Here is a 20,576-nt window from a genome sequence, read left to right as displayed (position 1 = left end):
ACAAGGTGTTGTGCTCTTGAATGGTTTATTTGAAAATGTCATCTCTTAGAATTAATTACTCTGCAGCAAATATGGTAAATTTAAAAATGTCCATTCCCAAAACAAACAAAGACTTAATCCAGGCTGTTAGTCTGCAACATTGATGGTTTAGCTAAAAGCTACATTTTAAATGCAGATAAACTGGGAAAGAGGTGCTAAATAATTTATGGGCACATATTAACTTCAAATGCAGGCCAAGGTGCAGTTTTCTGCAGCAGATACGTTGTCTCTCATTTTTCTATTAATAGAGTTTTACATTTTTAATGGTTTCTTAAATACCCTGTAATATATCAAACCTTTAATTGCTACAATTTCTACCACAACAGAACAGAGCAATTCCAATGGGTGGATTTACCTGGTGGTGAGTTCAAGTAGACACTATTACAGGTCAGCAGTTTCCTGATGAACTGGAAGTACTCCAAGCTGTACTGCATACGATTGTGCATGAACTGCACGTTCTGTTTGCGTACGCTGCGTTCGATAGCAGAGGGCATCTTTACTTGGTGAGGTCTGCTGGTCACTGAAAGCTCAGTGATGTACTTCACCAACTCACTGTCCTTGTCGAGTGTGTCAATGCGCTCGTAAAAGAGGATGTATGCGTTCCACCAGCGCTTCTGTCGTCTGTAGGACATGCGCTTCATCATATGGTCGAAGACCTCACCCATGTACTCTCCTCCAAAGCACTGGTTCTTCATCTCCTCGTCATCATCCATCTTGCACTCGGTGACGTCACCGTCGTCAAACTTGTACCAGCGGTTCCTCTCTCCCTCACCTCCAATGCCATTCCTCTGAATGATGTAGGAGTAGTAGTGACCTCCACTGGCCTGGCCTGAGTGGACCAGCACTCCCACCAAACGATATCGAGAGCTGCAAGGGGGCTCCGGCTCTAACGGCTCGTTCTGCTGGACCACCTGCTGCCATAAAGAGCCATTTAAAAACTCTAGCTACGTTAAGAGACCAAAAGTATTAGTAATCAAATTTAGATAACTTGTAAACTGCAAGTCAAGATATTCAAAGCTGGTGAAATTGTTTATAAATATAGATAGTGGTTTCACCCCAGAATAATTATACTATATTATATATATATATATATATATATATATATATATATATATATATATATATATATATATATATATATATATATATATATATATATATATATATATATATATATATATATATATATTACACATACACACACACACACACACTCACTCACCTAAAGGATTATTAGGAACACCATACTAATACTGTGTTTGACCCCTTTAGCCTTCAGAACTGCCTTAATTCTACGTGGCATTGATTCAACAAGGTGCTGAAAGCATTCTTTAGAAATGTTGGCCCATATTGATAGGATAGCATCTTGCAGTTGATGGAGATTTGTGGGATGCACATCCAGGGCACGAAGCTCCCATTCCACCACATCCCAAAGATGCTCTATTGGGTTGAGATCTGGTGACTGTGGGGGCCATTTTAGTACAGTGAACTCATTGTCATGTTCAAGAAACCAATTTGAAATGATTAGAGCTTTGTGACATGGTGCATTATCCTGCTGGAAGTAGCCATCAGAGGATGGGTACATGGTGGCCATAAAGGGATGGACATGGTCAGAAACAATGCTCAGGTAGGCCGTGCCATTTAAACGATGCCCAATTGCACTAAGGGGCCTAAAGTGTGCCAAGAAAACATCCCCCACACCATTACACCACCACCACCAGCCTGCACAGTGGTAACAAGGCATGATGTATCCATGTTCTCATTCGGTTTATGCCAAATTCTGACTCTACCATCTGAATGTCTCAAATGAAATCGAGACTCATCAGACCAGGCAACATTTTTACTCCAATTTTACTCCTTTTTGCTCCAATTTTGGTGAGCTCTTGCAAATTGTAGCCTCTTTTTCCTATTTGTAGTGGAGATGAGTGGTACCCGGTGGGGTCTTCTGCTGTTGTAGCCCATCCGCCTCAAGGTTGTGCATGTTGTGGCTTCACAAATGCTTTGCTGCACACCTCGGTTGTAACGAGTGGTTATTTGAGGCAAAGTTGCTCTTCTATCAGCTTGAATCAGTCGGCCCATTCTCCTCTGACCTCTAGCATCAACAAGGCATTTTCGCCCACAGGACTGCCGCATACTGGATGTTTTTCCCTTTTCACACCATTCTTTGTAAACCCTAGAAATGGTTGTGCGTGAAAATCCCAGTAACTGAGCAAATTGTGAAATACTCAGACCGGCCCGTCTGGCACCAACAACCATGTCACGCTCAAAATTGCTTAAATCACCTTTCTTTCCCATTCTGACATTCCGTTTGGAGTTCAGGAGATTGTCTTGACCAGGACCACACCCCTAAATGCATTGAAGCAATTGCCATGTGATTGGTTGATTAGATAATTGCATTAATGAGAAATTGAACAGGTGTTCCTAATAATCCTTTAGGTGAGTGTGTATATATATATATATATATATATATATATATATGATTTTAAATCAGTTCCATTATCACTATAAATTTACATCAGTGTCAATTCTGGGCCCTATTTAAATCATTTATTTCACCCTCTCTACATTGAACCTAGTATCCAAGCAGTGGGTAGAAAGAGGTTTGATGCGTTTTAAAATTTGTATACCAATGGTTTATTTAAAAGCTTTGACAATCTTTTCAGAATGTATGACCTCCCAAATAACCACATCTTTAGATTTCTTCAGATTCATCATTTTGTCAAGGTCAATTTCCTTGTCTTTCCTGACCTTCCACCCACCTCAGTTATGGATAACTTTACTCTTAAATTCAGTAATAAGGGGATAATCTCCATATTGTACTCTCAGCTCATGTCTTTTAAAGAATATAGCCTGGATAAGATCAAATCCAGATGGGAAGATGAACTGGGTTTAGAGTTATCGGAGGCCTATTGGAAGGAGCCGTTTAAAAGGGTCCATTCATCATCCTCTGCTAGACTAGGGCTCATACACTTTAAAGTTCTGTATATGGTTCATTTAAGTAAGGCTAGGCTCACCGTAATATATCCTGGGGCAGACATTGCATGTAATGCTCTTTTTCTCCAGCAAATCTGGCACATATGTTTTGTCCTGCTCTGGTCTAGGTAACTACTGTGCATTGATTTTTAAAACCATTTGTGAAGCTCTTGGAGTAACATTCAGGCCGTGTCCCCTAATAGCCATGTTTGGAACGCAGAATAATCCAATAAATATAACTTTACAAATATAAGTGAAATTATTGCTTTTATATCTCTGCTGGCTCATTGGAGAATTTTATAGTGCTGGAAATCCACCACTTCTCCATCACCGGCATCTTGGCTGGAAGATGTGATGCATTTCAAAAAAATCTAATTTACTTTGAGAGGATCAGTGGAAAGGTTTTATTCAAAATGGGAACCCATTCTGTCATATTTTGAGAATCTGAAAGAAGTACCCAGCAACTAATTACCCCCTTTTTATTAAAAAAAGAATAATCCTTTATTATTATCATCATTTATAAAAAAGTTCTGTCAAAATAAAAAAAAAAGACACCAAGTGACAGATGCAAATTAAAAATGTATAAGCCTATTTATTTTGCCATCCTATCCATGCAAGGTAGAGGTAGACCGATATATCGGTTTTACCGATTAATTGGTGCCAATAGTTTCTTTTTGGAAAAATCTATGCTGATAGTTTTCAACATTACATCATTTCAAAATAAGAGTCCCAGCTGCGTATCTGGCTTATTTATAATAAAGAAAATTCCCACAATATGTTCCAAATCTCAATTTCTTTCTTGTTATTTTGGTTGAACAATTAACTACATCTGGGATTTTATTCATTTAGGACTCTTTGTCTGTGCCAGTCATAGTAAGGAAAGAATAATAAATTTTTTGGCATTCTATAAATCAATTTCATAAACTATTGTCGGATGAATCGTTTACCGGCCTCTCTCACCATCTTAGTTATCGTTATCAGCCAAATCCACAACGTTCGAACTCTAATGCTAAGTATTTACAGTTAGGGGTGGAGGATGGCAATATGAAGCAGCTGTGAGCTGAAATAGAAATCACTGTAATGGATGGCCTCTTGTGGCTTATTGCTTTTAGAAAACAGAAGCAACAACAATATAACAAAGACACCAATGCTAAAAATGTAACTATAACAAAACGTTTAATATAACAAACAAATTAACTATTTAAAAAAAAGAAGTAATATTAGATAATTATAATTTTTATAAAGCTATAATGCCTCTCTACAGTCAGTAAAATGGAAAAGTTAAATATAATTAATACATACCTGATTTTCTGGGTGCACATCAGATCCCTCCAGCTTAGCTACTCCAGCTACTGTGTAGGGTTCCATATCCAACTCCCGCGGGAACTCAAAGTAGTCATTGAACTTGATGGCGCACTCTCGTTCCCAGTCATAATCAAAGCGTTTCAGCTGTATGGCCAGAACCGGAGGCAGCTTCTTAATGAGTAAACGCTTCACAGTGTCCACCTGCCATGAATCCACATTAGCACTTTAAGTATAACCCGACATTCCATTAATCAAGCACAAAAGATATAATCAAGAAATCAAGACAGTTTGCACACCTTCTTGTTGCATTTTTCACAGTGATAGGCATTTGCACCCTCAAGCAAGTCCCCTTTCACATACTGCTCCATAGAATCAAGGAGATTTTGATGGTTCCTGATATCTACATTCAAAGTTGTAAACGATTCCTCGCATTCATATCTGAGAATAGACAATACGATGCGTTTCATTAGAACACCAAAGTCTAGATGGGCAAATAACTAAAAAGTCCCAACAAATGACAGTATTAGATTTCCAATGTACCTGTGAGGGCAGCCCTGACAGATTTTCTGATCAGCAAAGGAGCCGCCCAGCACTTTGCTCAGCATGGCAGGGTGGCCCAGTGCTTTCAGAGCCTCATCCAAGCTGTCTACAAGCGAGTTAAAGAACTCCAGGGCATCATGCTGCTCTCTCAAATTGACTGGTTCACCCCATAACCTGCAGAGAGAAAGATGAACAGAGCGGTCTAATCAAAGGCTACTTTGACTGGATTTCCTGAAAAGTCCTCAGCTCTTGTCAACTAGTCTTAAAACAAATGAAACTGGTAGATTACAAAGTACACTACATAAAACAGAATTTACCGAAATTGCTTCCAGAAACCCCTGGGCACATAGTACTGCAATCGGGAGGAAGCCAAGTGTCCAAAGATGACCTGCAGCTGCCGTAGAATCCCAATATTATATTCCTTCCTGTCCTCAGACTTACTGAGAGAAGGTTTGTCTTCAAACTGTTGCTGATAACCAAAGACCTCATCCCTGGGATCCACATTAGTCTGTAGAATTAGAATTAGCAAGAGTTTTAGAAAGAGCTCTATTTTAATCAGAGTTTAAGAACACAAGTGTTCAGCAAGTATGCCCTCAGCTCCAGGCAATCCCTACATGGCATTTATGCCCCAGAGATGGCTGGATTTGTCACTCATTTGGTACTGAGAGAGGATGATCATAATCACCAGGCAGCTCAAAATATTTACGGTAACCAATAATATCATCCTATAACAATGAGCATGTTTTCATGCACATTCTTAAACCTATTATGCTTAATAATCTGACAAAGTGTGTGGCACTGTAAATGCCTTAATTGTTGTTCTTGAATCAGGATAAGGTCAAAACGGTTTAAGAAGAGTTGGTAGACTTTTGTCCATTACCCATTTAAACGCCTTTTCCTGTGTTCTTGTTTCCTTATCCAATGTGTGCAAGTGTTGTGCGCATGCCTGTCTACATTTTGATGTCAAAAGCAGAGTAATTTGAGGATTATAAATCTCATACATGCTGTCATTTTTGTTTTAATAAGTCGATTTGTGATAATTATCAGCTTTGTGCTTGTGCATTAAAACACGCTGACTAACCGACAGACAATAAAGACATGGTAAGAGTCAAACTTTCTTGGAACAATCTACTGTGCGTGCTTCTAGGACAACAGGTGCAACAGATTTAAGAACTATTAATGAGGGGCATACGGGAGCTTAATTATACTGGGAAATTAGAAGCCACACCCCTCCACCTGAGCTATTCCCTTGGCATTCCTATTGTTATTTCTATACACTGTGAAAAAAATCAGGTGCTAAAAGATCTTTGAGGAGCAATGCTCATTAGGTTTGCACACTTAAGTCCTCTTAAAATAAACCACAGATGCAGCAGTCTCACGAGAGGAAAATGAGAGAATGTGAAATTGAATTGGAAAAATGTCAAATTTATGTTTTGGTACAACAGCAGGAAATTGAATTTGAAATAATTCAACAATCAAAAAATAGAGATAGAATGAAAGAATCAGGAGTATCAGTAAAAGTTTAAAGCTGAAAGGAAGTTATCTCCTGATTGGGCCGGTAGATATCAGTACAGATCATGTAAATGTAATAATTTAAAACTGTTGCTTGCATTTAACGAGAGGGACACTGTGGTTTTGGTTGGTCTGGAGCTGACAGAACGGTCATGCTCCAGTCTGAGATAGTGGGTAAGGCCAAGGAAGCATATACTGCCCTTTCATTAGAAGAATAGATTATATAAAGGTCAGCTGTCCTTAAAGCTTTTGAGTTAGTTTCGGAAGCCTATCAGCAATGTTTTCAAACTTGGAGAAAGGGAGAAAAACACAGGTTACGAGAGAGTTAAATACTTATTTTGATTGCTGGTGTGCAACGTCTAACATACACACTTTTCATGAATTGCGTGAAATGATCATTACAGAGCAGCTTAAAAATATTGTCCCTGATTATATTGCAGTGTATATTAATGAAAATAAGCCTAGTACTGCAGCGCTGGCTGAAGAATTAGTTTTAACAAAAACAGGATTGTTATTACTGCCAGGGAAGTGAAAAGTATAATCCTAATTTTCAACGCTTGCAAAGAAATGATCGAGGAGCTTCTCAAAAGGTCGTGTCTGAGATCCGCTAATTCATCCACACTTGTTTTATTGACTGGAAATATGCATTCCATTGCATGTCCTGGAAAGACGTCAGAGCATACCAAAAGTTTTCAAGAAAAAATTTATCCAAAATTGTACAAAATCCTGGTTATGCTTCATTATTACTGAAGGCTTCATTTCTCTGCATGGAGGAACCAAGCGCATAGCAGTTAAAATTCTGAGGGATACCGGTGTCCCTTATGTTGGAATTGGAATTACCGTTCTCTCCAATCTCAAGTGTGTTGAGATATTTTGATTCTGGGAATCACACTTCAGACGTTGTCTGTTCCGTAGCATAACATGGTTTTACAGTCCAAGTTAGTAAATAAGGAAGTGACTAATGGTGTTCGCCCCTCATTGCCAGGGGAGGGGATTTTGGGTAAGAATTTGTCAGGTGGGCATGTGTGGCCGGACCCATCACCCTCATCTATCGTTACCTAATCTCTGCTTTCTGATCCGGTTGTTGAGGATGTGCATGGCCTAGCATCTTGTGTCGTCATGCAATCGAAGGCTAAATTATCTTCTGATTGTGATATAAATACACCTGGATTTGCGGACCGCTTACATTTGTTAAACCCGGGTCCTGGGTTGAAAGCCTAGCACTGGAGGATGTAGAGAGTGCGGCAAATGGTTATTTCATTAAGGACTGAGTGCTCTTGCCTAAGTGGCTTTCTCTGATAGAAGACTGCGGGGATGAGTCACTTGTTCAATTTGTTGTTCTAGTGAACTTTAGAGATGTTGTCCTCCATCTGGGGCATGGTGATATAGCGGGACATTTAAGAGTAAAGAAAACATATGATAATTTTGCTTCTTAATTTTGCTCTCAAAATGCACCAGATTGAGGCATTTAACTTTAAAATGTAAATAAAATGTCTTCCGGGACAGCATGCCTCAATTTTTCAGGGGGCCAAATGCAGAAAAAAAAAAAAAAGGTGCCGCAGCCAGCATCGCTGTAATAATTAAAAAAAATGGCTAGAAGCTACTAGATTGCCACTATGCATAATCTTTATACTGTACACTTAATTTTATGCAAGTTTTAAATCATAATGTGCTCTATGGTATGCTTGTGTAGGCCATTCTTGTAAATAAAGGAAAGGGGATTTCACTCACAAAGAACTCTTATAATGGAAAAGTGATGCATGATATACAAAATATTATCCTAATTTATTCCGATTATTATCTTTTTGACATCCATTCAGTGGCATGGCAAATAACATAGATCTGCTACTGAGTGTTCGGTGTGACCCATCACAATAATCAGAATCAGATTATATTCTCACTTTATGAAGAAAAGCAAGGAATTATTCTTTATAGCTATACAATTATAACTTCTGTTCTGTTGTTACTTGCATTACAAATATGATTTTAATTTTATAAAAATTATTGCACTAGATGTGCGAGTGTTTCAGCACTCTCTTCTACATTACAGTATGTTGTTTCAACAAAATATCAGAATAAACCAATTAATTACACTTCCCAGTGCTACAGGGGACGTTCTGGAAGAGTATGATTGGTTCGCATGTCTCTGTGCACCCTCAATAAACTCTGTTCAGCAGCTTGCACAACAGCAGTTCTACTCAGTTGTATGACGTGAAGTATCGGATCATTTTAACAAGAACAAGTACATGAGTAAAATATCTAACATGATGTCATTCCTTTAATAAATGCATCATCCTTGGAAATAAGGAGTAATCATTTTTAATCGGTGGTTTGTCCTTTAACTAACATTTTAGAGTTAGGTTAACTTGGCCGCTTATCTTGGCCAGGACACTCCCGAAAAAGAGATTTTAATCTCAGTGAGTCTTCTTTCCTGGTAAAATAAAGGTTATTAAGTTTGAGTGGTCTCCTAGTTGACAAGCATTTAAAAACATGAAATTACTGCTGCCTGCTGCTCCCATACTGGCAGCAACACAGATTGGTCAAACATTTAAGATTTAGGTTGATGCGAGCCAGGTTGGAGCAGGAGCAGCTCTTCAAACTCACGAGGATGGTGTTGATCATCCAGTGAGGTATTTTTCAAGCAAGTTTAATTCTTACCAGTTGAGCTATTCCGTTATTGAAAAAGAAGCACTTGCTTTAATCTGGGCCATTCAACATTTTGTGTTTATGTGGGGGAGGGGTTCCAGTTGCCATTATTTATGATCATAATCCCATGACATTTCTTAATTCGTTGCAGAGTCCAAGTCAACGACTAATAAAATGGGATATTTTCTTAAAGCCTTATAATTTGATTATTAAACAATGTGTTAGCTGACACCTTGACACATGCGCCTCAAGTGGAGTTAGAGGTTTTAGGGATGGATCACATTATGACCACCTCATGCTGCCAGTCTTCAATTTTGAGCTCATCTAGAATGTGAATTTCTGGATGTTACAGTGTGTAAGTTACGTTTTGGCCTACCTTTTGCATATACAGTATGTGTGTACATATTACCTTAAAGTAGAAGTATATTTTTTGTATTTGTGGTTGATTGGGTGGGGTCTTTAAAGCTGATGTGATTGGGGTGGTGTTTGTGCACCTGAGCCTTCCTTCATGACTGACTAGCATTTACTGTTTACTGAGATCATATTTACTTTGTTCTTTGATTTTGGTGTTAATAAACACTTTTTATTTTATTTAGCCATCTGTGTTGTCTTTCTTTATGTTGCATCTTTGAACCAGGTGTAACAGTATGGAATACTGCAAGTACAAATAAAGTTAAGTGATCTAGAATACTTTGTGTTCATGACACACTATAAGAGCACTCTTCAACTCTCAAAAGTTTGTTTGAAGAATTCTAAATTTTCAACAATTCTACCACAATTCTTGCAAACCGTTCTAAGACTCTTAAAATGAACTGCATTAGACAGTACCTCATTATCCTGCTTCTCATCTCCAGACATATCATCATCCACATCGCTGCCTGTGCCTTCGATTGCCAGGATGCCATTTCTGATGGGGGGAATCATGTAGAGCTGCTGGATCACTGAGTTCATGTAGCAAGTTGCACCTGCATTTTTTAGTCCCACAAATCCCTTGGTTGGGCGTGGGCCAACTGGTGGCAAATATTCCCATTCTGTGAGCTGTTCGCAACCTGGTAATACATTAAAAAAAACAAGTAGATGTCAACATTTTAAAAACATTAAAACATTTTTTTTTTAGTTAAATCAGAATTCAACACACTAAGTTTCCACCCACTTTTTGTGCCATTTGATTATCGACAAAGTGAAAGACAAAGACATCATAAAACATTTTAAAAACACATTGTCACATATGTTTGGGTTCATCGCAAAAAATAATCTGCCCTTGAGCAATTTCCATTTAGATGTCCCCAAATCTTTATAAAATGGAGAGTATTGAGACAATTAATTGAAATTGGCCAACTTACTGTCATTTTAATTTCACAAATAAAAGTATGAAATATCAGAAGACAAAGTCGAAATGGAGCAGTTGCTCGTCTGATAGGACAGCAAGTAACTGCCCTTATACAATGAAGCCCATGGGCCCGGGAGAGATAATGCAGTAGGGCGTTCTTGGAGGTTGTTGTGACACTTCACCCATTTTGTGCCCATTGCCAACCGACCACTGCTTCCGACCCGAAAGTGGGGGAAATGTTTGAAGTTAGTATAAAACAATCCATTGATGTAAAAAATGTATTTGCCATTATTTCAGGCTGCCAAATGAGGCAAAGGCCAATGAAACTGCACACTGCAATTCTTTGGCGCACCTTGTGCCACAAGTTTATGGTGTGCTGGATGACACACATCCCCATTCTTCACTTGACGGATGGCTACCACGATTACATTAATTCACTCTTCTCCAGGCACTTGTTGAACACAATGCATGATTCTAGATATTTGTTTTGGCACTCCTGGAAGTGCCCATGACGCAGCTTTGTTTGCAGTGTCAGATATGTACTAGTAATCCTACCTAAATTCTGTCATGTGACACTACATTTCTTGCAATAATCCCATATTTCTCAACAAAAATTATTTCCAAACTAGCTTTGCATGACATTTGAACCATCAACAATTTATGTGCTAAAGTTATGTAAATGAAAATGATTATGTCTACACTTTTAATGATAACTTGCATTTACATCAGCTATATGGCAAAACATTTTGATGCACTAAACCTTGGTTGTAAACAAAGTTACTGTTGTCAAAGGTCAAGAAATGTGCATCTGTCTCTCAAATGTTAAAACGCAAACACACCTAAATAGTACATGTCAGTTAGTGTGTCCACAATCTGCTTGAGATTTCGCACACATCCAACGGCAAGTGCTACCAGCAGTTCAAAGCCGGCATTAATGGTGGCTGGGGTGCTGCACACAGGTATGGCCTGCTCAGTTGGAAACTCCCCACTCTTCATATACTGCAGGTACACATTGGATGCTGGGAAGAGGAAGTCATCCATTAACTCCTATAGAGTGTGTTCACAAAAAAAAGAAAAAGAGCATCCGTTAGTGACCGATAAAACACTTATGTCATCCTAGAAAACCCTCCATTGCAATGCTAAACTATTAAAGCAGTAAATCGACTGCAGAAACTCAATGTAGTGTTGCACGTAGTTGGGACAAGTTGTGGCACTACCAGAGGTCAGTTAGCACCTAGGCCAGGCCAAGAGGTTTACCTTAATGAGGCTGGCACCTGCTTTTTCACAGCCAATATAATACTTCTTCTCTGGGGTCTGGAAAGCTAGCAGCTCTTTTGTGACACCTATATGACCTTCCAAAATGGTCTCCTCTACCCCAGGGTCCCCTGTCCTCTTCACTTCATCCTGAAAGCAAGAATCAACACTCTAATTTCAATAAAGCTAAAGCTCACTCCATCAAAGAGAGCCACAATCTTAATTCTACAATTTGCTATAAACATACCCGGATTCGTTTCAACCAGTCGATCTCATTGTTTAAGAGAATTTCTGCATTAGGAAGATTAATGTTGCTGTTAAATGCATAGTTGAGTAAGTGCCTTAGAAGAGTGAAGTAATCAGCAGCGTGCTTAGCTCGCTCTTTTGCAGTGCTCTGCAAAACAAACAGAGGAATATAAATAATGCCATGTTCTGAATTAAAAAATAAAATAAGAAAATTTTAAACCTCCAACTCAAGAGAAACAGGCAAAATACTTACACCTAAAACTGTAAAGAGGAGGGTGATAAAGAAAAGGAGAGGCCTATGGCCCATACAACATCTGGTGGCCATGAGGAAGAACTGTTCTTGGGCCATTTGACGAACAGACCTAAAAGCAAACAAATAAAAATAAACAATCTAGCTTATGCCAAAACAGGCAAAAATCCATTCCAAAGAGTAAACTGTAATATTCTAACATGTGAATGTTTAATAGATATCTGCCAAGACTCACTTGCTCTGGCAGTGCAGCAGCAGATCTATAATGAAGGTCTGCCAGGCCTTTTCTTTGCTAAGTGCATCTAGTGCAGTGGGCAAAAGGGCGAAACACATGGTCATGACCTCCAGAGCTTCACAGCACACCTGCTCATCTTCTGCATCCGGCTCATTGCCTGCATTGGTCTGAGGGAGATCATGTGTCACATTCTAATTAAATCACACACTGGAACAGTTCCAAAAACCTAGTGAGCTACCTACATAGGCAGCATTTTAAGCTTCTAAGATACCTTATTTAGGCAGCATGGCATGGTATCCTTTGGGGTGAAGTTAAGCTCAAAATGCATTGCGACAAGTTCAGAAAAATAAAATCCTTCCAAGATTACAGACAAAATGAGACAAATGTTGATTATAAATATAGACCATTTCAAGAATGTACACAATAATAAAGGAATTATAACGCTACAGATCCTGAAGTATTTCTGGTATCATTACCGGATCATTTAAATAAGGCTCTGTTAACATATTTTCTCAAAGAACATCAAACATTTACCTGAAGTGACTTATACAGACGTGATGTTGATAATGAGCATCTACACAATAGAGGCGATGAAACAGTATCGTTGTTTAGATGCTCAAAATTATTTCCTCAACGGAAAGTTAGGGAGTATTGGATTGCTCCTGTTGTAATAAATGAAGCCGTTCAATGAAGCGGTCTGCATGACAAGGTAAGGATTTCTTTTTTATGTTCCTAATTTGTAAGTCGGTTTGGATAAAATCATCTGCTAAATGAATAAATGTAAAAGTAAATGACTTATACAGCTTCATTCATTATACTGATCTAGTCACTTTTAAAGCTCTACTTATCAAACTTACAGTTAGTTGTCAAAAATGTCATTCACCGAGATAAGATTTGTGCTGCCGATTTTTAGTACTGCACTTATTCAGCCATTTTATTCACTGAAGCGGAGCTCAAAACACTTTAATTTCCATTAGTTCCAGGCATCCAGTAACCAAACAACATGGTCAACAATATAATATTATTAATGATATTTTATTACAATCTTGCTAACCTTACTCACGTTAATCGTCTAAAAGTCACTATGAATGAAGCGCCTTCCTCTGTGGTATTGAATGAGTTAAAACTAGCAGGAAATTGATAAGGGACCACTTCCTTAAACTGACAAATAGTCCCTGGAATGGCATATAATTTATTCCTTTTCAGTTAGAAGGCAGCTCGCTAGATTTTGGACGAGAGCCATTCGATATTGTTAATATATATTGTAAGAACTAGCACCTTCTCATAGATTTTGCTTATCTCCTCATTAGAGCTGAAGACATGCTGAACAGAGCCACAGCCAGAAGCCCAGACAATCTTCTGAACCGCTCGAATGACACAGATATCTGGGATGTACTTTGAGGCCTGGAAGTTGTTCTGGCAACAGGAAGAGAAAGACAAAATATAATCAAGAGTCTGCAATCCTTAGAGGTTTATTCATTTATTTTTCTGTGTACCTCACTTGTCACACACAAAGCATAAAAGGGAAGACAACAATGTAGAACTTTAACAAATTTTCAGCAAGACTGGTTTGCAACCAACCAAATCATGCAAATATGATTCCTTCTCAATCATATCTTATATTACAGATGTTTTTGTTCACATTCATTATAACAAAGTAAACAAACCAGTTTACGCAGAGAGCAGTTGTGCATTATTGTGTTGTCTTATTTAATATACATATTGTTTTGTGTAACACACCTCATCAGAGATCTGCTGGGCAAGTCGGATGGCCACATTCCGCAGCATGCACTCTGCAGAGGGGTTAGGGATGTTCTGCAGTGCATTCTGGAGAACTAGAGCCTGGTCATGTGTGGCCTGGTTTATCTGTAAACGCATAAAGAAAAAGGTGTTATCCTGCAGATTCACAAACCCTTGCAGGCACATTGGGCCTCTCTTGCATTTTAACAAATTTTTTGTCATTTTGACAAAACAATTTACCACTAGAGGCCATGCATTCTATTTATTCTGGCCATTAGAAATGCACTTTGCACTCAGGACACCATTACAAACCACGCATTGTATATTGTATTGTGTGTACTGTATGTTTACACACATACACATATGTACTGTACATGAGTACATATTTAAATAAGGGCTGCAAATTAAATTAAAAAAAATAATTAATTAAGTACTTTTACGAACTAGGTTTGTCATAATTTACTATAATTAAATTTATAATTAATTATAAATAATCTATAATTATCAAAATATGCATGTTAAAATGTGACCCTGTTTTTTTAGACACATTTTTTAATCTTTGATAACCTAACCTAACCCCACCCTTATCGGAGCCTGATTGCGCAGAGAAGCCTGCCAGGAATTTTCTCCTATCGCTTGAAGTTTTAGGAAGTAAAAAACAAAACAAAACAAAACGGAGACCGCATGAATTTATTTGTGTGTGTTAAACAAAAAATATATTAAATTGCAGAAATATATAAAATGAATATTCAGCCAATATAAACCAATTTTAAATCTGATTAACACCACATCGCAACTCACTTCACCAACACTACACTCCCTTTAGAACAACTTCCAGTGTCAAGACGACCAGATTATAAACCCTTCTAATAAAGAAAGTGTTAATACTGTCCCATTCTACCAGGAAATCACAAGTAAACTTTTCTGTATTTTTATTTTTTTTGCATACACTTTAGCAACACCTTCTTTACATGGATCTCTATCAATCTAAAGCTAGAGCAACTTACAGGTGACACCGGGAGAGTCCCCTCCACCACAGGCTGGCAGGCCTCCGCCACTGCCTTCACATGGCCAAAGCCTACAGCTGTGAGCAGAAGTTTGGCTATTTTTAGGGCGTTGAGATAAGATCCCCGCCGGGTCTCCATGTCAGCATTTGGCAGGAAGTTATTTCTGGTGAGCATACTCAAAACCAGCGGCAAGCCACCACTCTTCAAGAAGTTGAATTGGAAATCACTAGCATCCTCGCCCAGCGTTCCACTGGCAGGCATTAGCAAGGCGTACACCACCTGAAACACACAGAGACATTGTCCAAATCAACTTGCATTTTATAAACCATGTCCATTTTCTTAAATAAAAACAAACACAAGTTTGTTAGGTTTTAATTTAGGAAAAACAGACATACTTACAAATAGTATTTGGACACTTTCTAGTCAAACCTAGTGGAATTTTTGTATATTTAATGTGATGAACTACACCTGTAGTTACTCTGCCAGGGCACCTGTGTGAACTTCTATTTCATACATCCACTTTGTTTCCAGATGCCACTAGGTTTGATCATTTGCATCTAATGCAATGACATTCATGCATTTTTAAGTGTAACTAAAGTGTCCAATACTTAATTTGTCACTTTATTTGCCTGAGAATCTGTTTGGCTAATTCTACAAAATACGGAACAATAATATCGAGTTGATTGACTGTATCAAGTACAATTTTAAAGACAAACCTCTATCAAATAAAGCACTTGAGAAGGTGACGGTCCAAAGAATCGTGAGTCCAACGTGGGGCTAAGGCTGTTTTCTCCAAGTTTGGCGTGATCCAGACAGATGGCTCGCAGGTTTTCCACCGTGGCACTATCTGGAAGGCAACGACAAAGAGCAATGAACAAAGAAGACAGATCAGTACAGAAGCATCAGTTTAATGAAGCATATAGAGCACCTGGAGGCATGAGCTTCATTAGAACACGAGCTCCATCCCGCAGGAGAGGCATGTTGAGATTACAGCCCAGATCCGCTACTTGCCAGAGGAAAGAGATGTAGCGCAGGTGCAGCGACATTATCTAAGACAATATGAATCAGAATGTCAGAGGAATAAGAATTGATTAAGGTTTCATCTGCAGTTTGCTCAACATCAAAACATTAGTCAGTTTCAAGAAATGCAGTGCAGGTAGCCATTTATATGAAGTAAATTTAAGTACAGTTATTACAGGGACAATCCCACTTGGGTAAATAGCCTTGTGGAAACACTAGGCCACACCACTGCTGCAGTGAGACGTGTACACATTACAAGATATCAGGGGCATAGATTACAGGGGGGACTGGGTAACCCCCCATAATCAAAACAAGCAAGTACAACCCCCCACCCCATGTTAAAGCCAAATCTAAGCCCATGCAAGATACTAGGAATGGCGTTCAGTCAGCCAGTCATTATTATTGCAAAATAAACCCTACCCCGACATGAAGTAGCTTAACCCAAAGGGCTTTATGTTACAATCATGACCAATTTGTCAGCCAGCACTAGTGCAGGGAGAAGCTTCCCAAACGATCATTCGAACAGAGTTTTTAGGTCAAGATCATTTACATTTGAACAAAGGAATGTTCCAGGTTCAATACAAGTTAAGCTCAATCGACAGCATATGTGGCATAATGCTGATTACCACAAAAAATTCATTGAAAAAATTGAGGTTACAGTAACTATGTTTCCATTCAAGGACTTTGCAAAAAAAGTTTTAGCATATCAAAATAAAGCTGATGGGAACACAAATAATCAAACAAATTTCACAAGGGTCAACATAATATTTTCCCATTTAACTCTAGCGCATAAACTATGTCAATACTTCAAATATCGCAAAAAGCTGGTTTGTAAACACTTTTTGTCGAGAAAATTGGCATTAACGCAAATGTAGTCACATTTGTTAGCCTGTGTTAATCCCCCAATTGTTAGCCTGTGTTAATCATGATGATGGTATACATCCTTGAAAGCCAATATATTGTACGTGATTATGGATTGATCTTAAATGGCATATAGGATCAGATGCTTTTTGTAATGCATTTTCACTTTGTCGATAACAAAATAGCGTGAAAATTGGATGGAAACTATGTATTATTTGAGCTGTTAACTTGTTTCAATTGAAATTTTTACAGTTGTTTTAGGGTTTGTTAACATTACATCATCTTTACACAGAAAAGGTTAGTATGCGATTTAAATCACACTAAAATAATTTTTACATACATATACTTTATGTTTTGTGGCTATACTTTAAAAAAAAAAAAGTATTTTAATGTTCAAAAATTGGCCCCCATCTACTTCCATTGCAAGTGCCTCACTGGAACCTCGATTTTTGCTTTTTTTAAAGGAGGGACGAGTCAAACAATATTTTTTGTGGTAATCAATATTATGCCACAGATGCTGTCAACTGAGCTCAACATGTTTTGAACCCAGAACATTCCTTTAAAATAAGTTCTCAAAACTAGAAGCAAGATTAGTAAATTACGGCTGTGATGCACCATGTTAGCTCAATGACATTATGCTCACCACTCCAGGAAGACAGCTTTCCACTTCAGGGTTTGGCCCATCACTGTAATGGTTGCCATGGTTCCCTGGGGAGCCAGTGGATGAGTCCGAGGAGCTGTCTGGACTGGAAGGCATATTGGCGCTGACTTGGGTGAGTTTAGCTGTGATGAGCTAATGGTAAAAAAAACAAAATGACTGTAAACTACTAGACTGCAATCAAAAGTCATTAGCAAACAATACCAGATTATTTTCTCAATAGTCACTTTCACACAGATTTACTTATCTGATAAAGCTAGACTATTGGTTATCAACACAAACGATGGCTTTCCATGTATTATACACATTACTCTGCCAAATCTTTGATGTAAGAGCAGTGCTAAAGCTTTGCTCACAAATCACATCAATATGGAGCAAATAGCCACAGCTTAGTATTGCTTTAGAAATTTATGGCAAAAGTTATATGTGTGAAAGCACTAAATGAGGGAATTGGTAAAGACAGCCAAGCAACTGCCTACAGTTTTATCTTTGAGGTTTAGCTGCCCAATTAGCTTCCTATCATCTGCTGGATCTATGATCTCGCCCCCGATGAAGAGCTCAATCTTGGTGTGCGTGCTGTTGGCTTTTATTCGGTTCAGAATGCAACGCCTCACAGAACCGATCGTGTCGTTGGTGTGAGACCAAATATCCAGGTCATCAACTTGTCTGCCTTGGTTTGGGAAACGCACAACTAGCGTGATATGCTTTCCTCTGAACGCCCTTAAATTATAAGAAAAATATTGTCATAGAAAAGCTGTTAGACAAAACACAAGAATACTACAGATTACAGCAACAGAATTAACAGTTTCGCAATGGAAATTGGCAAATTAAATATTGTAGGAGTTCATTACTAATGACAGGGTGGAATGGGTATACCTGGACATGGGTAGGATGGTCCTCTCCTCATGGTAGTCACTGTCACACTCCGTTATATACTCCCTGAGCACAGTCAGTACTCTCACCATGCGAATGGCCTCCTGCCTTGCACAGTTAATGCTGTCTTTATCTCCATCCAGCACACACAGAGTGTCATAGGAGGCTTTGAGCCGGTCAAAGCAAGATTGAATAAAATCCTCATGGATCTCTACCTGCAAACAGACAAATAACAAATCTTAAAAATAGAAAAGAGCAATGAGAAGGTTAGAGTAGCTAACATTTATTACAGTACGTGAAAAACATCTCCACTGGACTATTACCTGATTGGCTTGTAATTTTGGTCCGAGGTTGGTATAAATCTCTTTAAGCAAGTCAATTGCTCGGCTAGCAATATCATCACTTCCTTGAATCACAACCTGTCCGTGAAAAAGGGGGAAGGATAGCTGGTTTAAGCACAGGCAGATGTTACTGCTTTGGAGTATACAGCTAAATTTTATTTTGGGTGGATTTAATAAAAAAATAAAAAAAAATAATAAATAAATAAATAAAAAACATTTAAGCCTGTAAAGCATGAAAATTATGATCAAACATTATAGAACAGCATGTCCTCTCATTTGAATTTGGGCTAAAATGTTTGTTTGGTGCAAAGATTTACTCCACAGTAACACAACACATCCTCAGCATATTAATCATACAATCCCTGCCGCTAATATACCCTCAAAGTTAACAGACATGGACTAAAAGCCACTTAATTTCTAAAAGAACAACACAACTCAAACTCAAGCCATTGGATGAGCCCATGTTTTTTATGTCTGGGCAAGATGGGACATTCAATCAAACTGCAATTCCATTTGATACCGCTGGTGGCACAGAAATAACACACTTGCCCTTTAAGACAGCACAAACACACAGAAAATGGCCCCTTTTCCCTTGCAATAAAGGGATAGTTTAAATTTAAAAACAAAATGTACATGTGGTGAAAACTAAACCAAAGATGACGGCATTTAAGGCTTCCAATCTCAAACTAGAATAAGCAGCTCTGTGCAAACTAAGATACAGAAGTGTTCTAATTGACTCTTACCCTCCACAGATAATCCAGCCCTATCAGCTCCAAGTCATCCATCATGTACGCCCGCCGTTTTGCAACCAGTTTGCCCTCCCTGCAGTTGACTGCTTTGAAGAATCGTTCAAAGCACTTCATCCCATTCTCTGTCAGCAACGAGGGGTCCAGCTGCAGAACGTTGTTCTCAAAGAAGTCCTTGTTGATGTCAGGGTCAAGGTCAGGCTCGTCCCCCATGAGTTTGGAGTACCATTTGAAGCAAGCCTCACGATCACACAAGAACACTGCATTCTCCGCTAGGCACTTCCAGATCTGCTTGGCCTGAGGTGCGCACAGCCAGAGCTGCCCATCTTTCAGTAAGAATCTGAAGGAGAAGGACCACTATTAATTAAGTGAAATAATACGTTTAAGGGCATTTTCACAACAGATCTTCAGAGAGGTTCGGACAATGTCCATTTGATGTCAATCAATCATTTTTTTTTCTATAGCACATTTAAAACAACATGTTGACCAAAGTGCTTCACATTATAGCATAAACGGATCATATAAATACATAATATAGAAAATATAAAAAAATAAAATAAAAAAAACCCACATAAAATAAGCAACCCACATTAAGCACAGTTAAAAGCAAGGAAAAAAAGGTGAGACTTCAAATAAGATTTAAAAACATCAACTGATGTACAAGATCTGATATGTCAAGGTGTCAGTTTAATAGAATAGAAACTTGAGTTGTGCACCAAGAAACCCAACCCAAGTCCTCTTCAAAGTGGGGATAGGGTTCAAACAGACGCCAGTGTGGTTCAGAATCGGTACCAAAGCAATCCAGCTTGATTTGTGGACATGAAGGGCATGAATTTATTGCAATGCTGTGATTAGTTTTGGTAGTAAAACCAAAGCGATGGAAACACAAACAGTGAAGTGAACAATAGTTTCTATTTTTGGCATGTACTCCATAGTCGTTACCTAGATACAGTGGTAAATAGCTGCTATTAGTAATCACTTCTCAAGTAGATGTTGAAAT

General features: G+C 38.4%; 1 protein-coding gene across 6 annotated transcripts in view; it reads right to left on the bottom strand.

Moving 5' to 3' along the window:
• The window catches only part of usp9 (ubiquitin specific peptidase 9), a 54,186-nt gene that overhangs the window by 9,757 nt on the left and 23,853 nt on the right, over positions 1-20,576 (bottom strand). For 3 of the 6 annotated variants that reach the window (XM_052148871.1, XM_052148874.1, XM_052148872.1), the window contains exons 16-36: positions 19,574-19,916; positions 18,813-18,908; positions 18,493-18,704; positions 18,096-18,336; positions 17,602-17,751; positions 16,006-16,126; positions 15,794-15,924; positions 15,078-15,356; positions 14,071-14,196; positions 13,609-13,746; positions 12,331-12,497; positions 12,099-12,207; positions 11,847-11,993; positions 11,603-11,749; positions 11,185-11,392; positions 9,844-10,064; positions 5,175-5,365; positions 4,858-5,031; positions 4,614-4,755; positions 4,315-4,518; positions 395-953 (exon numbers count right to left, since the gene is read on the bottom strand). In XM_052148871.1, coding sequence (XP_052004831.1) covers positions 395-953; positions 4,315-4,518; positions 4,614-4,755; positions 4,858-5,031; positions 5,175-5,365; positions 9,844-10,064; positions 11,185-11,392; positions 11,603-11,749; positions 11,847-11,993; positions 12,099-12,207; positions 12,331-12,497; positions 13,609-13,746; positions 14,071-14,196; positions 15,078-15,356; positions 15,794-15,924; positions 16,006-16,126; positions 17,602-17,751; positions 18,096-18,336; positions 18,493-18,704; positions 18,813-18,908; positions 19,574-19,916 — 4,106 coding nt within the window. The remainder of the gene's footprint in view (positions 1-394; positions 954-4,314; positions 4,519-4,613; positions 4,756-4,857; positions 5,032-5,174; positions 5,366-9,843; positions 10,065-11,184; positions 11,393-11,602; positions 11,750-11,846; positions 11,994-12,098; positions 12,208-12,330; positions 12,498-13,608; positions 13,747-14,070; positions 14,197-15,077; positions 15,357-15,793; positions 15,925-16,005; positions 16,127-17,601; positions 17,752-18,095; positions 18,337-18,492; positions 18,705-18,812; positions 18,909-19,573; positions 19,917-20,576) is intronic. The other 3 variants (XM_052148873.1, XM_052148875.1, XM_052148876.1) reach the window with 1 other exon arrangement.

Source organism: Xyrauchen texanus, chromosome 18 (genome assembly GCF_025860055.1).
Source record: "Xyrauchen texanus isolate HMW12.3.18 chromosome 18, RBS_HiC_50CHRs, whole genome shotgun sequence".
Classification (NCBI taxonomy): domain Eukaryota; kingdom Metazoa; phylum Chordata; class Actinopteri; order Cypriniformes; family Catostomidae; genus Xyrauchen; species Xyrauchen texanus.
This window is presented reverse-complemented; position numbering and strand designations above follow the sequence as displayed.